The sequence below is a fragment of the Telmatherina bonti genome, assembly GCF_933228915.1.
Source record: "Telmatherina bonti genome assembly, chromosome: 4".
NCBI classification, from domain to species: domain Eukaryota; kingdom Metazoa; phylum Chordata; class Actinopteri; order Atheriniformes; family Telmatherinidae; genus Telmatherina; species Telmatherina bonti.
In genome coordinates this window covers 38640557-38654495 of record NC_136622.1, presented here as the reverse complement: position 1 = coordinate 38654495, position 13939 = coordinate 38640557, and the positions used below count along the sequence as shown (strand labels likewise).

The 13939-nt window shown below is 48.7% G+C and overlaps 1 protein-coding gene across 1 annotated transcript in view; it reads right to left on the bottom strand.

Annotated features, from left to right (window-relative positions):
- The window catches only part of LOC306754595 (membrane-associated guanylate kinase, WW and PDZ domain-containing protein 3-like), a gene marked incomplete at both ends in the record, with an annotated part of 305465 nt that overhangs the window by 264570 nt on the left and 26956 nt on the right, over positions 1–13939 (bottom strand). Inside the window, one exon of the mRNA XM_079238612.1 lies at positions 11613–11780. Within this exon, the coding sequence (XP_079094738.1) occupies positions 11613–11780 (168 nt within the window). The remainder of the gene's footprint in view (positions 1–11612; positions 11781–13939) is intronic.

The window sequence follows — 13939 nt, the reverse complement described above, 5'->3', positions numbered from 1 at the left end:
TGGTTAGAGACAGGTCTGTAGCTGGTTAGAGACTGGTCTGTAACTGGTGTGAGACAGGTCTGTAGCTGGTCAGAGACTGGTCTGTAGCTGGTTAGAGACAGGTCTGTAACTGGTTAGAGACTGGTCTGTAGCTGGTTAGAGACAGGTCTGTAACTGGTTAGAGACGGGTCCTTAGCTGGTTAGAGACTGGTCTGTAGCTGGTTAGAGACAGGTCTGTAACTGGTTAGAGACAGGTCTATAGCTGGTTAGAGGCTGGTCTGTAGCTGGTTAGAGACAGGTCTGTAACTGGTTAGAGACGGGTCTGAAGCTGGTTAGAGACGGGTCTATAACTGGTTAGAGACAGGCCTATAACTGGTTAGAGACAGGTCTGTAACTGGTTGGAGACTTGTCTGTAGCTGGTTAGAGACTGGTCTATAGCTGGTTAGAGACTGGTCTGTAGCTGGTTAGAGACGGGTCTGTAACTGGGTAGAGACGGGTCTGTAACTGGTTAGAGACGGGTCTGAAGCTGGTTAGAGACGGGTCTGTAACTGGTTAGAGACTGGTCTGTAACTGGGTAGAGACGGGTCTGTAGCTGGTTAGAGACGGGTCTGTAACTGGGTAGAGACGGGTCTGTAACTGGTTAGAGACGGGTCTGAAGCTGGTTCGAGACGGGTCTGTAGCTGGTTAGAGACTGGTCTGTAACTGGGTAGAGACGGGTCTGTAACTGGTTAGAGACTGGTCTGTAGCTGGTTAGAGACGGGTCTGTAACTGGTTAGAGACGGGTCTGTAGCTGGTTAGAGAAAGGTCTGTAACTGATTAGAGACGGGTCTGAAGCTGGTTAGAGACTGGTCTGTAACTGCTTAGAGACTGGTCTGTAGCTGGTTAGAGACGGGTCTGTAACTGGGTAGAGACTGGTCTGTAACTGGTGAGAGACAGGTCTGTAGCTGGTCAGAGACTGGTCTGTAGCTGGTTAGAGACGGGTCTGTAACTGGTTAGAGACTGGTCTGTAGCTGGTTAGAGACAGGTCTGTAACTGGTTAGAGACGGGTCCTTAGCTGGTTAGAGACTGGTCTGTAGCTGGTTAGAGACAGGTCTGTAACTGGTTAGAGACGGGTCTGTAACTGGTTAGAGACGGGTCTGAAGCTGGTTAGAGACAGGTCTGTAACTGGTTAGAGACGGGTCTGAAGCTGGTTAGAGACAGGTCTGTAACTGGTTAGAGACAGGTCTGTAACTGGTTAGAGACGGGTCTGTAACTGGTTAGAGACGGGTCTGAAGCTGGTTAGAGACAGATCTGTAACTGGTTAGAGATGGGTATGAAGCTGGTTAGAGACAGGTCTGTAGCTGGTTAGAGACAGGTCTGTAGCTGGTTAGAGACAGGTCTGTAACTGGTTAGAGACGGGTCTGTAACTGGTTAGAGACAGGTCTGAAGCTGGTTAGAGACAGGTCTGTAGCTGGTTAGAGACAGGTCTATAACTGGTTAGAGACAGGTCTGTAACTGGTTAGAGAAGGGGTCTGAAGCTGGTTAGAGACAGGTCTGTAACTGGTTAGAGACTTGTCTGTAGCTGGTTAGAGACGTGTCTGAAGCTGGTTAGAGGCTGGTCTGTAGCTGGTTAGAGACTGGTCTGTAACTGGTTAGAGACTGGTCTGTAGCTGGTTGGAGACAGGTCTATAACTGGTTAGAGACAGGTCTGTAACTGGTTAGAGAAGGGGTCTGAAGCTGGTTAGAGACAGGTCTGTAACTGGTTAGAGACTTGTCTGTAGCTGGTTAGAGACGTGTCTGAAGCTGGTTAGAGGCTGGTCTGTAGCTGGTGAGAGACGGGTCTGTAACTGGGTAGAGACGGGTCTGTAACTGGTTAGAGACGGGTCTGAAGCTGGTTAGAGACAGGTCTGTAACTGGTTAGAGACGGGTCTGAAGCTGGTTAGAGACTGGTCTGTAACTGGTTAGAGACTGGTCTGAAGCTGGTTAGAGGCTGGTCTGCAGCTGGTTAGAGGCTGGTCTGTAGCTGGTTAGAGACAGGTCTGTAACTGGTTACAGACGGGTCTGAAGCTGGTTAGAGACTGGTCTGTAACTGGTTAGAGACTGGTCTAACTGGTTACAGACGGGTCTGAAGCTGGTTAGAGACTGGTCTGTAACTGGTTAGAGACAGGTCTGTAACTGGTTAGAGACTGGTCTATAGCTGGTTAGAGGCTGGTCTGTAGCTGGTTAGAGACAGGTCTGTAACTGGTTAGAGACGGGTCTGAAGCTGGTTAGAGACGGGTCTATAACTGGTTAGAGACAGGCCTATAACTGGTTAGAGACAGGTCTGTAACTGGTTGGAGACTTGTCTGTAGCTGGTTAGAGACTGGTCTATAGCTGGTTAGAGACTGGTCTGTAGCTGGTTAGAGACGGGTCTGTAACTGGGTAGAGACGGGTCTGTAACTGGTTAGAGACAGGTCTGTAGCTGGTCAGAGACTGGTCTGTAACTGATTAGAGACGGGTCTGAAGCTGGTTAGAGACAGGTCTGTAGCTGGTTAGAGACTGGTCTGTAACTGGTGTGAGACAGGTCTGTAGCTGGTCAGAGACTGGTCTGTAGCTGGTTAGAGACAGGTCTGTAACTGGTTAGAGACTGGTCTGTAGCTGGTTAGAGACAGGTCTGTAACTGGTTAGAGACGGGTCCTTAGCTGGTTAGAGACAGGTCTGTAACTGGTTGGAGACTTGTCTGTAGCTGGTTAGAGACTGGTCTATAGCTGGTTAGAGGCTGGTCTGTAGCTGGTTAGAGACAGGTCTGTAACTGGTTAGAGACGGGTCTGAAGCTGGTTAGAGACGGGTCTATAACTGGTTAGAGACAGGCCTATAACTGGTTAGAGACGGGTCTGTAACTGGTTGGAGACTTGTCTGTAGCTGGTTAGAGACTGGTCTATAGCTGGTTAGAGACTGGTCTGTAGCTGGTTAGAGACGGGTCTGTAACTGGGTAGAGACGGGTCTGTAACTGGTTAGAGACGGGTCTGAAGCTGGTTAGAGACGGGTCTGTAACTGGTTAGAGACTGGTCTGTAACTGGGTAGAGACGGGTCTGTAGCTGGTTAGAGACGGGTCTGTAACTGGGTAGAGACGGGTCTGTAACTGGTTAGAGACGGGTCTGAAGCTGGTTAGAGACGGGTCTGTAGCTGGTTAGAGACTGGTCTGTAACTGGGTAGAGACGGGTCTGTAACTGGTTAGAGGCTGGTCTGTAGCTGGTTAGAGACGGGTCTGTAACTGGTTAGAGACAGGTCTGTAACTGATTAGAGACGGGTCTGAAGCTGGTTAGAGACAGGTCTGTAGCTGGTTAGAGACTGGTCTGTAACTGCTTAGAGACTGGTCTGTAGCTGGTTAGAGACAGGTCTGTAGCTGGTTAGAGACAGGTCTGTAACTGGTTAGAGACTGGTCTGTAGCTGGTTAGAGACAGGTCTGTAACTGATTAGAGACGGGTCTGAAGCTGGTTAGAGACGGGTCTGTAGCTGGTTAGAGACAGGTCTGTAACTGGGTAGAGACTGGTCTGTAGCTGGTGAGAGACAGGTCTGTAGCTGGTCAGAGACTGGTCTGTAGCTGGTTAGAGACAGGTCTGTAACTGGTTAGAGACTGGTCTGTAGCTGGTTAGAGACAGGTCTGTAACTGGATAGAGACGGGTCCTTAACTGGTTAGAGACTGGTCTGTAGCTGGTTAGAGACAGGTCTGTAACTGGTTAGAGACGGGTCTGTAACTGGTTAGAGACGGGTCTGAAGCTGGTTAGAGACAGGTCTGTAACTGGTTAGAGACGGGTCTGAAGCTGGTTAGAGACAGGTCTGTAACTGGTTAGAGACAGGTCTGTAACTGGTTAGAGACGGGTCTGTAACTGGTTAGAGACGGGTCTGAAGCTGGTTAGAGACAGATCTGTAACTGGTTAGAGACGGGTCTGAAGCTGGTTAGAGACAGGTCTGTAGCTGGTTAGAGACGGGTCTGTAGCTGGTTAGAGACAGGTCTGTAACTGGTTAGAGACGGGTCTGTAACTGGTTAGAGACAGGTCTGAAGCTGGTTAGAGACAGGTCTGTAGCTGGTTAGAGACAGGTCTATAACTGGTTAGAGACAGGTCTGTAACTGGTTAGAGAAGGGGTCTGAAGCTGGTTAGAGACAGGTCTGTAACTGGTTAGAGACTTGTCTGTAGCTGGTTAGAGACGTGTCTGAAGCTGGTTAGAGGCTGGTCTGTAGCTGGTTAGAGACTGGTCTGTAACTGGTTAGAGACTGGTCTGTAGCTGGTTGGAGACAGGTCTATAACTGGTTAGAGACAGGTCTGTAACTGGTTAGAGAAGGGGTCTGAAGCTGGTTAGAGACAGGTCTGTAACTGGTTAGAGACTTGTCTGTAGCTGGTTAGAGACGTGTCTGAAGCTGGTTAGAGGCTGGTCTGAAGCTGGTTAGAGACTGGTCTGTAACTGGTTAGAGACTGGTCTGTAACTGGTTACAGACTGGTCTGTAGCTGGTTACAGACTGGTCTGTAGCTGGTTAGAGACGTGTCTGAAGCTGGTTAGAGACTGGTCTATAGCTGGTTAGAGACAGGTCTGTAGCTGGTTAGAGACGTGTCTGAAGCTGGTTAGAGACTGGTCTATAGCTGGTTAGAGACTGGTCTGTAGCTGGTGAGAGACGGGTCTGTAACTGGGTAGAGACGGGTCTGTAACTGGTTAGAGACGGGTCTGAAGCTGGTTAGAGACTGGTCTGTAACTGGTTAGAGACGGGTCTGAAGCTGGTTAGAGACTGGTCTGTAACTGGTTAGAGACTGGTCTGAATCTGGTTAGAGGCTGGTCTGCAGCTGGTTAGAGGCTGGTCTGTAGCTGGTTAGAGACAGGTCTGTAACTGGTTAGAGACGGGTCTGAAGCTGGTTAGAGACTGGTCTGTAACTGGTTAGAGACTGGTCTAACTGGTTACAGACGGGTCTGTAGCTGGTTAGAGACTGGTCTGTAACTGGTTAGAGACGGGTCTGAAGCTGGTTAGAGACGGGTCTATAACTGGTTAGAGACAGGCCTATAACTGGTTAGAGACAGGTCTGTAACTGGTTGGAGACTTGTCTGTAGCTGGTTGGAGGCTGGTCTGTAGCTGGTTAGAGAGAGGTCTGTAACTGGTTAGAGACAGGTCTGTAACTGGTTAGAGACTTGTCTGTAGCTGGTTAGAGACGTGTCTGAAGCTGGTTAGAGGCTGTTCTGAAGCTGGTTAGAGACAGGTCTGTAGCTGGTTAGAGACTGGTCTGTAACTGGTGAGAGACAGGTCTGTAGCTGGTCAGAGACTGGTCTGTAGCTGGTTAGAGACAGGTCTGTAACTGGTTAGAGACTGGTCTGTAGCTGGTTAGAGACAGGTCTGTAACTGGTTAGAGACGGGTCCTTAGCTGGTTAGAGACTGGTCTGTAGCTGGTTAGAGACAGGTCTGTAACTGGTTAGAGACGGGTCTGTAACTGGTTAGAGACGGGTCTGAAGCTGGTTAGAGACAGGTCTGTAACTGGTTAGAGACGGGTCTGAAGCTGGTTAGAGACAGGTCTGTAGCTGGTTAGAGACAGGTCTGTAACTGGTTAGAGACTGGTCTGTAGCTGGTTAGAGACAGGTCTGTAGCTGGTTAGAGACGGGTCTGTAGCTGGTTAGAGACGGGTCTGTAGCTGGTTAGAGACGGGTCTGTAGCTGGTTAGAGACAGGTCTGTAGCTGGTTAGAGACAGGTCTATAACTGGTTAGAGACAGGTCTGTAACTGGTTAGAGACTTGTCTGAAACTGGTTAGAGGCTGGTCTGCAGCTGGTTAGAGGCTGGTCTGTAGCTGGTTAGAGACAGGTCTGAAGCTGGTTAGACACTGGTCTATAGCTGGTTAGAGACTGGTCTGTAGCTGGTTAGAGACGTGTCTGAAGCTGGTTAGAGACTGGTCTGTAACTGGTTAGAGACTGGTCTGTAACTGGTTACAGACGGGTCTGTAGCTGGTTAGAGACTGGTCTGTAGCTGGTTAGAGACGGGTCTGAAGCTGGTTAGCGACTGGTCTATAGCTGGTTAGAGACTGGTCTGTAGCTGGTTAGAGACGGGTCTGAAGCTGGTTAGAGACTGGTCTATAGCTGGTTAGAGACTGGTCTGTAGCTGGTGAGAGACGGGTCTGTAACTGGGTAGAGACGGGTCTGTAACTGGTTAGAGACGGGTCTGAAGCTGGTTAGAGACTGGTCTGAAGCTGGTTAGAGACTGGTCTGTAACTGGTTAGAGACTGGTCTGTAACTGGTTAGAGACGGGTCTGTAGCTGGTTAGAGACTGGTCTGTAACTGGTTAGAGACGGGTCTGAAGCTGGTTAGAGACGGGTCTATAACTGGTTAGAGACAGGCCTATAAATGGTTAGAGACAGGTCTGTAACTGGTTGGAGTCTTGTCTGTAGCTGGTTAGAGACTGGTCTATAGCTGGTTAGAGACTGGTCTGTAGCTGGTTAGAGACAGGTCTGTAACTGGTTAGAGACGGGTCTGAAGCTGGTTAGAGGCTGGTCTGTAGCTGGTTAGAGACTGGTCTGTAACTGGTTAGAGACGGGTCTGAAGCTGGTTAGAGGCTAGTCTGTAGCTGGTTAGAGACAGGTCTGTAACTGGTTAGAGACTGGTCTATAGCTGGTTAGAGGCTGGTCTGTAGCTGGTTAGAGACAGGTCTGTTACTGGTTAGAGACGGGTCTGAAGCTGGTTAGAGACGGGTCTATAACTGGTTAGAGACAGGCCTATAACTGGTTAGAGACAGGTCTGTAACTGGTTGGAGACTTGTCTGTAGCTGGTTAGAGACTGGTCTATAGCTGGTTAAAGACTGGTCTGTAGCTGGTTAGAGACGGGTCTGTAACTGGGTAGAGACGGGTCTGTAACTGGGTAGAGACGGGTCTGTAACTGGTTAGAGACGGGTCTGAAGCTGGTTAGAGACGGGTCTGTAGCTGGTTAGAGACTGGTCTGTAACTGGGTAGAGACGGGTCTGTAACTGGTTAGAGACTGGTCTGTAGCTGGTTAGAGACGGGTCTGTAACTGGTTAGAGACGGGTCTGTAGCTGGTTAGAGACAGGTCTGTAACTGATTAGAGACGGGTCTGAAGCTGGTTAGAGACAGGTCTGTAGCTGGTTAGAGACTGGTCTGTAACTGGTGAGAGACAGGTCTGTAGCTGGTCAGAGACTGGTCTGTAGCTGGTTAGAGACAGGTCTGTAACTGGTTAGAGACTGGTCTGTAGCTGGTTAGAGACAGGTCTGTAACTGGTTAGAGACGGGTCCTTAGCTGGTTAGAGACTGGTCTGTAGCTGGTTAGAGACAGGTCTGTAACTGGTTAGAGACGGGTCTGTAACTGGTTAGAGACGGGTCTGAAGCTGGTTAGAGACAGGTCTGTAACTGGTTAGAGACGGGTCTGAAGCTGGTTAGAGACAGGTCTGTAACTGGTTAGAGACAGGTCTGTAACTGGTTAGAGACGGGTCTGTAACTGGTTAGAGACGGGTCTGAAGCTGGTTAGAGACAGGTCTGTAACTGGTTAGAGACGGGTCTGAAGCTGGTTAGAGACAGGTCTGTAGCTGGTTAGAGACAGGTCTGTAGCTGGTTAGAGACAGGTCTGTAACTGGTTAGAGCCGGGTCTGTAACTGGTTAGAGACAGGTCTGAAGCTGGTTAGAGACATGTCTGTAGCTGGTTAGAGACTGGTCTGTAACTGGTGAGAGACAGGTCGGTAAGTGGTTAGAGACAGGTCTGTAACTGGTTAGAGAAGGGGTCTGAAGCTGGTTAGAGACAGGTCTGTAACTGGTTAGAGACAGGTCTGTAGCTGGTTAGAGACTGGTCTGTAACTGGTGAGAGACAGGTCGGTAAGTGGTTAGAGACAGGTCTGTAACTGGTTAGAGAAGGGGTCTGAAGCTGGTTAGAGACAGGTCTGTAACTGGTTAGAGACTTGTCTGTAGCTGGTTAGAGACGTGTCTGAAGCTGGTTAGAGGCTGGTCTCTAGCTGGTTAGAGACTGGTCTGTAACTGGTTAGAGACTGGTCTGTAGCTGGTTGGAGACAGGTCTATAACTGGTTAGAGACAGGTCTGTAACTGGTTAGAGAAGGGGTCTGAAGCTGGTTAGAGACAGGTCTGTAACTGGTTAGAGACTTGTCTGTAGCTGGTTAGAGACTGGTCTGTAACTGGTTAGATACTGGTCTGTAACTGGTTACAGACTGGTCTGTAGCTGGTTACAGACTGGTCTGTAGCTGGTTAGAGACGTGTCTGAAGCTGGTTAGAGACTGGTCTATAGCTGGTTAGAGACTGGTCTGTAGCTGGTTAGAGACGTGTCTGAAGCTGGTTAGAGACTGGTCTATAGCTGGTTAGAGACTGGTCTGTAGCTGGTGAGAGACGGGTCTGTAACTGGGTAGAGACGGGTCTGTAACTGGTTAGAGACGGGTCTGAAGCTGGTTAGAGACTGGTCTGTAACTGGTTAGAGACGGGTCTGAAGCTGGTTAGAGACTGGTCTGTAACTGGTTAGAGACTGGTCTGTAGCTGGTTAGAGACTGGTCTGTAGCTGGTTAGAGACGGGTCTGAAGCTGGTTAGAGGCTGGTCTGTAGCTGGTTAGAGGCTGGTCTGTAGCTGGTTAGAGACAGGTCTGTAACTGGTGAGAGACGGGTCTGTAGCTGGTTAGAGACTGGTCTATAGCTGGTTAGAGACTGGTCTGTAGCTGGTTAGAGACTGGTCTGTAGCTGGTTAGAGACTGGTCTGTAACTGGTGAGAGACAGGTCTGTAACTGGTTAGAGACAGGTCTGTAGCTGGTTAGAGACTGGTCTGTAACTGGTGAGAGACAGGTCTGTAACTGGTTAGAGACTTGTCTGTAACTGGTTAGAGACGTGTCTGAAGCTGGTTAGAGGCTGGTCTGTAGCTGGTTAGAGACTGGTCTGTAACTGGTTAGACACTGGTCTGTAACTGGTTAGAGACTGGTCTGTAGCTGGTTAGAGATGTGTCTGAAGCTGGTTAGAGGCTGGTCTGTAGCTGGTTAGAGACTGGTCTGTAACTGGTTAGATACTGGTCTGTAACTGGTTAGAGACTGGTCTGTAGCTGGTGAGAGACTGGTCTATAACTGGTTAGAGACTGGTCTGTAGCTGGTTAGAGACTGGTCTGTAGCTGGTTAGAGACTGGTCTGTAACTGGTTAGAGACTGGTCTGTAGCTGGTTAGAGACTGGTCTGTAGCTGGTTAGAGACAGGTCTGTAGCTGGTTAGAGACAGGTCTGTAGCTGGTTAGAGACAGGTCTGTAACTGGTTAGAGACTGGTCTGTAGCTGGTTAGAGACTGGTCTGTAGCTGGTTAGAGACTTGTCTGTAGCTGGTTAGAGACTTATCTGTACCTGGTTAGAGACGTGTCTGAAGCTGGTTAGAGGCTGGTCTGTAGCTGGTTAGAGACTGGTCTGTAGCTGGTTAGAGACTGGTCTGTAACTGGTTAGAGACTGGTCTGTAGCTGGTTAGACATGTCTGTGGTTGTTCATAGTGGAAGCATCTACTGTAGAGTCTGTGTGTTGTGTGGTTGTATAATGTCCAGAGATCATGTTGTTGACTTCAAACACCAAACTGTTTCCTGTAAAATTGTTAAATCATTCAGAATAAATTCTGACATAAAATTAGAGTTATTTCTATGTCCTGGACATAGACTAGTTTTCATTGGCGGTGTACCATTATTATTTTCGTAGCATTTTTTACTAAAAATGTTGGCAAATTTATTGCATTTCTGGATGCAAAGGAACTCTGGGCTGAAATGTTAGAGGATTGGTAAGTTTTTTTTTCTTAATCATAGCAAACAGATGCAGGAATTGTTTGCATTCTTGTTCTTTTCCTCCACTTGTGCCTGTCTATTTAGGTTTGTTACCATATTTATATTTTCCCATTGTGTCTTCTGTTTGCTCAAGATATTTCTTGATCCTTCCATCCATCATCTCCTGCTTATCCGGGGTCGGGTCGCGGGGGCAGCAGCCTAAGCAGGGAAGCCCAGACTTCCCTCTCTCCAGCCACATTTACCAACTCTGTGGGGGGGATCCCGAGGCGTTCCCAGGCCAGCCGAGAGATATAATCCCTCCAGCGTGTCCTGGGTCTTCCCCGGGGTCTCCTCCCAGAGGGACGTGCCTGGAACACCTCACCAGGGAGGTCCAGGAGGCATCCTGACCAGATGCCCGAGCCACCTCAACTGGTTCCTCTCAATGCGAAGGAGCAGCGGCTCTACTCTGATCTCCTCCCGGATGACCGAGCTCCTCACCCTATCTCTAAGGGAGAGCCCGGCCACCCTGCGGAGGAAACTCATTTCAGCCGCCTGTATACGAGATCTCGTTCTTTCGGTCACGACCCACAGCTCATGACCATAGGTGTCGGCCTGGATGTACGTTTTATACCAAACAACCGCTGTCAGGCTGCAGCGCGTTTCTCTCATTCACCTGTTAAAAGCAGCTGATCTGAACCAGCTGGTTAACGCGTTGCTATGGTAACGCCCCGTAACAGAGGGATGTTACAGTGTTTAACTGGCCGAACTATGTATAGGAAAATAATGCAGCCAGTTGTCACTGACAATGGTATAAACTATGTTTAGGTGAACTTCCACAACCTACTGCAGTTATTCTACATTGACCTGCAGCCGGAGCCGACTGAGACTGGCCGCCTGGGAGTGCTTTAGGACGGGGAGAGGCTCCCGCTGCTCCTTCCTTACAGTAACTGCAGAACAATATGTGCCTTCAAGTCAGTCGCCAAAACACCAGAAAAGTCTCTAATAACTCCAGTAAAAGCTGCTAGATTTATCACTTTTAACAAAAAAAGTCTCCAGATTTAGCAGAAAGTCTCCAAGTTGGCAACAGTGTCTGAATGAAAGCAAAGCGGCTGTGGGAGGAGTTTACAGCACAGCGCTGCAACGCCAGAGACGCTCGATTAGCAGCTGAAGACAGCAGGAGAGGAAACTGCAGAGAGAAAAATAATCACACACTTTTAGTTTTATCATCGTTGGAAACCCAGATCGTACTGAGATTAAAATCTGATTGATTGCCCAGCTCTGGAAGGAAGGACTCTTTAAATAAAGCAGCTTCTCCTCCTCTTTTCCTAAACTGTGAGAAATGATGGTGTCATTAACTGACAGTAACTTGTTGGACAGAGATGTAATATAAAGTCAAACTTTGTGGAGTTTTCACTGGTCTCTGCTGTCTGCTGAATGGTACAGTTAACAGATTAGACAGGTCTCATATATGAACCTTGTCCTCCTTCAGCCTGTCTGGTTCGTGCAGTCAGGATGAGATATGGACTCGACAGCACAATGATACCTCTAGATCAGAGGTGTCCAGCTCCGGTCCTCGAGGGCCAGAATCCTGCAGGTTTTCAATGTATCCCTGCTCAGACACACCTGATTCAAATTAATTAGTAGTAGAGCTTAATCAGTTGTGGACGTCATTGGTTGTTTGATCCATTTAGTGGAAGCTAGATGTGTTGGAACAGGAATACATGGGAAACCTGCAGGACAGCGGCCCTCGAGGACCGACTTTGGACACCCCTGCTCTAGATCCTGAGACTTTCAATGAAGCTGTGAGAATGGAAGCAATTTTTCACTTATTCAGATATTCTGAATTTCTCTTCCTTTGAATCAGATTCAGGTTCTGATTTTGATCAGCTGATCAGAACCAAATCCAAGTGGGCCTGTAGACATACCTGTGCTGAGGGCAGGAGGTCCTCCAGGTGTGACGCTGTACACTTGTAGAAATTCTCTGGGTCGACTCCCTCCGACAATGTTAAACCCAAACCCACGGGGACCTTTAGAGAGTCGGGTGTGAATGGAGTACCCCCTGAGCTGGCTGGGCTGGTCGGTGAACTCTGGGACTGACATGAGACAGAGGACAATTGTGATCCAGTCAGCTGGCTGGAAGAAAACAGTGGAACAGAGGGTAGGCAGTGTGTCTGTGGAACAGTGCTGCTGTCCGTTTTCCTGCATCATAAGAATCAGTTTCGAGTTAAGTATTCTGCAGGTTTTATATCCAGTCTCCTGTTCCGTCTCATATCCAGTCTCATATCCAGTCTCATGTTCAGTCTTATATCCAGTCTCCTGTTAAGTCTCATGTCCAGTCTCCTGTTCCGTCTCATATCCAGTCTCATATCCAGTCTCATATCCAGTCTCATGTTCAGTCTCATATCCAGTCTCATGTCCAGTCTCATGTTCAGTCTCATATCCAGTCTCATGTTCAGTCTTATATCCAGTCTCCTGTTAAGTCTCATGTCCAGTCTCCTGTTCCGTCTCATATCCAGTCTCATATCCAGTCTCATATCCAGTCTCATGTTCAGTCTCATATCCAGTCTCATGTCCAGTCTCATGTTCAGTCTCATATCCAGTCTCATATCCAGTCTCATGTTCAGTCTCATATCCAGTCTCATGTCCAGTCTCATGTCCAGTCTCAAATCCGGTCTCGTGTTCAGTCTCATGTCCAGTCTCATGTCCAGTCTCCTGTTCCGTCTCATATCCAGTCTCATATCCAGTCTCATGTCCAGTCTCAAATCCGGTCTCCTGTTCAGTCTCATGTCCAGTCTCATATCCAGTCTCCTGTTCAGTCTCATGTCCAGTCTCCTGTTCAGTCTCATGTCCAGTCTCATGTCCAGTCTCCTGTTCCGTCTCATATCCAGTCTCATGTCCAGTCTCATGTCCAGTCTCCTGTTCAGTCTCATGTCCAGTCTCATGTCCAGTCTCCTGTTCCGTCTCATATCCAGTCTCATGTCCAGTCTCATGTCCAGTCTCATGTCCAGTCTCAAATCCGGTCTCCTGTTCAGTCTCATGTCCAGTCTCCTGTCCAGTCTCATGTCCAGTCTCATGTCCAGTCTCAAATCCGGTCTCCTGTTCGGTCTCATGTCCAGTCTCCTGTTCAGTCTCATATCCAGTCTCATATCCAGTCTCATGTCCAGTCTCATGTCCAGTCTCAAATCCGGTCTCCTGTTCAGTCTCATGTCCAGTCTCATATCCAGTCTCCTGTTCAGTCTCATGTCCAGTCTCCTGTTCAGTCTCATGTCCAGTCTCATGTCCAGTCTCCTGTTCCGTCTCATATCCAGTCTCATATCCAGTCTCATGTCCAGTCTCATATCCAGTCTCATGTCCAGTCTCATGTCCAGTCTCATGTCCAGTCTCCTGTTCAGTCTCATGTCCAGTCTCCTGTTCAGTCTCATGTCCAGTCTCATGTCCAGTCTCCTGTTCAGTCTCATGTCCAGTCTCATGTCCAGTCTCCTGTTCCGTCTCATATCCAGTCTCATATCCAGTCTCATGTCCAGTCTCATGTCCAGTCTCAAATCCGGTCTCCTGTTCAGTCTCATGTCCAGTCTCATATCCAGTCTCCTGTTCAGTCTCATGTCCAGTCTCCTGTTCAGTCTCATGTCCAGTCTCCTGTTCAGTCTCATGTCCAGTCTCATGTCCAGTCTCCTGTTCCGTCTCATATCCAGTCTCATATCCAGTCTCATGTTCAGTCTCATATCCAGTCTCCTGTTCAGTCTCCTGTTCAGTCTCATGTCCAGTCTCATGTCCAGTCTCATATCCAGTCTCCTGTTCAGTCTCCTGTTCAGTCTCATGTCCAGTCTCATGTCCAGTCTCCTGTTCAGTCTCATGTCCAGTCTCATGTCCAGTCTCCTGTTCAGTCTCATGTCCAGTCTCATGTCCAGTCTCAAATCCGGTCTCCTGTTCAGTCTCATGTCCAGTCTAATATTCAGTCTCATGTCCAATCTCATGTCCAGTCTCAAATCCGGTCTCCTGTTCAGTCGCATGTCCAGTCTCATGTCCAGTCTCATATCCAGTCTCCTGTTCAGTCTCATGTCGAGTCTCATGTCCAGTCTCCTGTTCAGTCTCATGTCCAGTCTCATGTCCAGTCTCAAATCCGGTCTCCTGTTCAGTCTCATGTCCAGTCTAATATTCAGTCTCATGTCCAATCTCATGTCCAGTCTCAAATCCGGTCTCCTGTTCAGTCTCATGTCCAGTCTCATGTCCAGTCTCAAATCCGGTCTCCTGT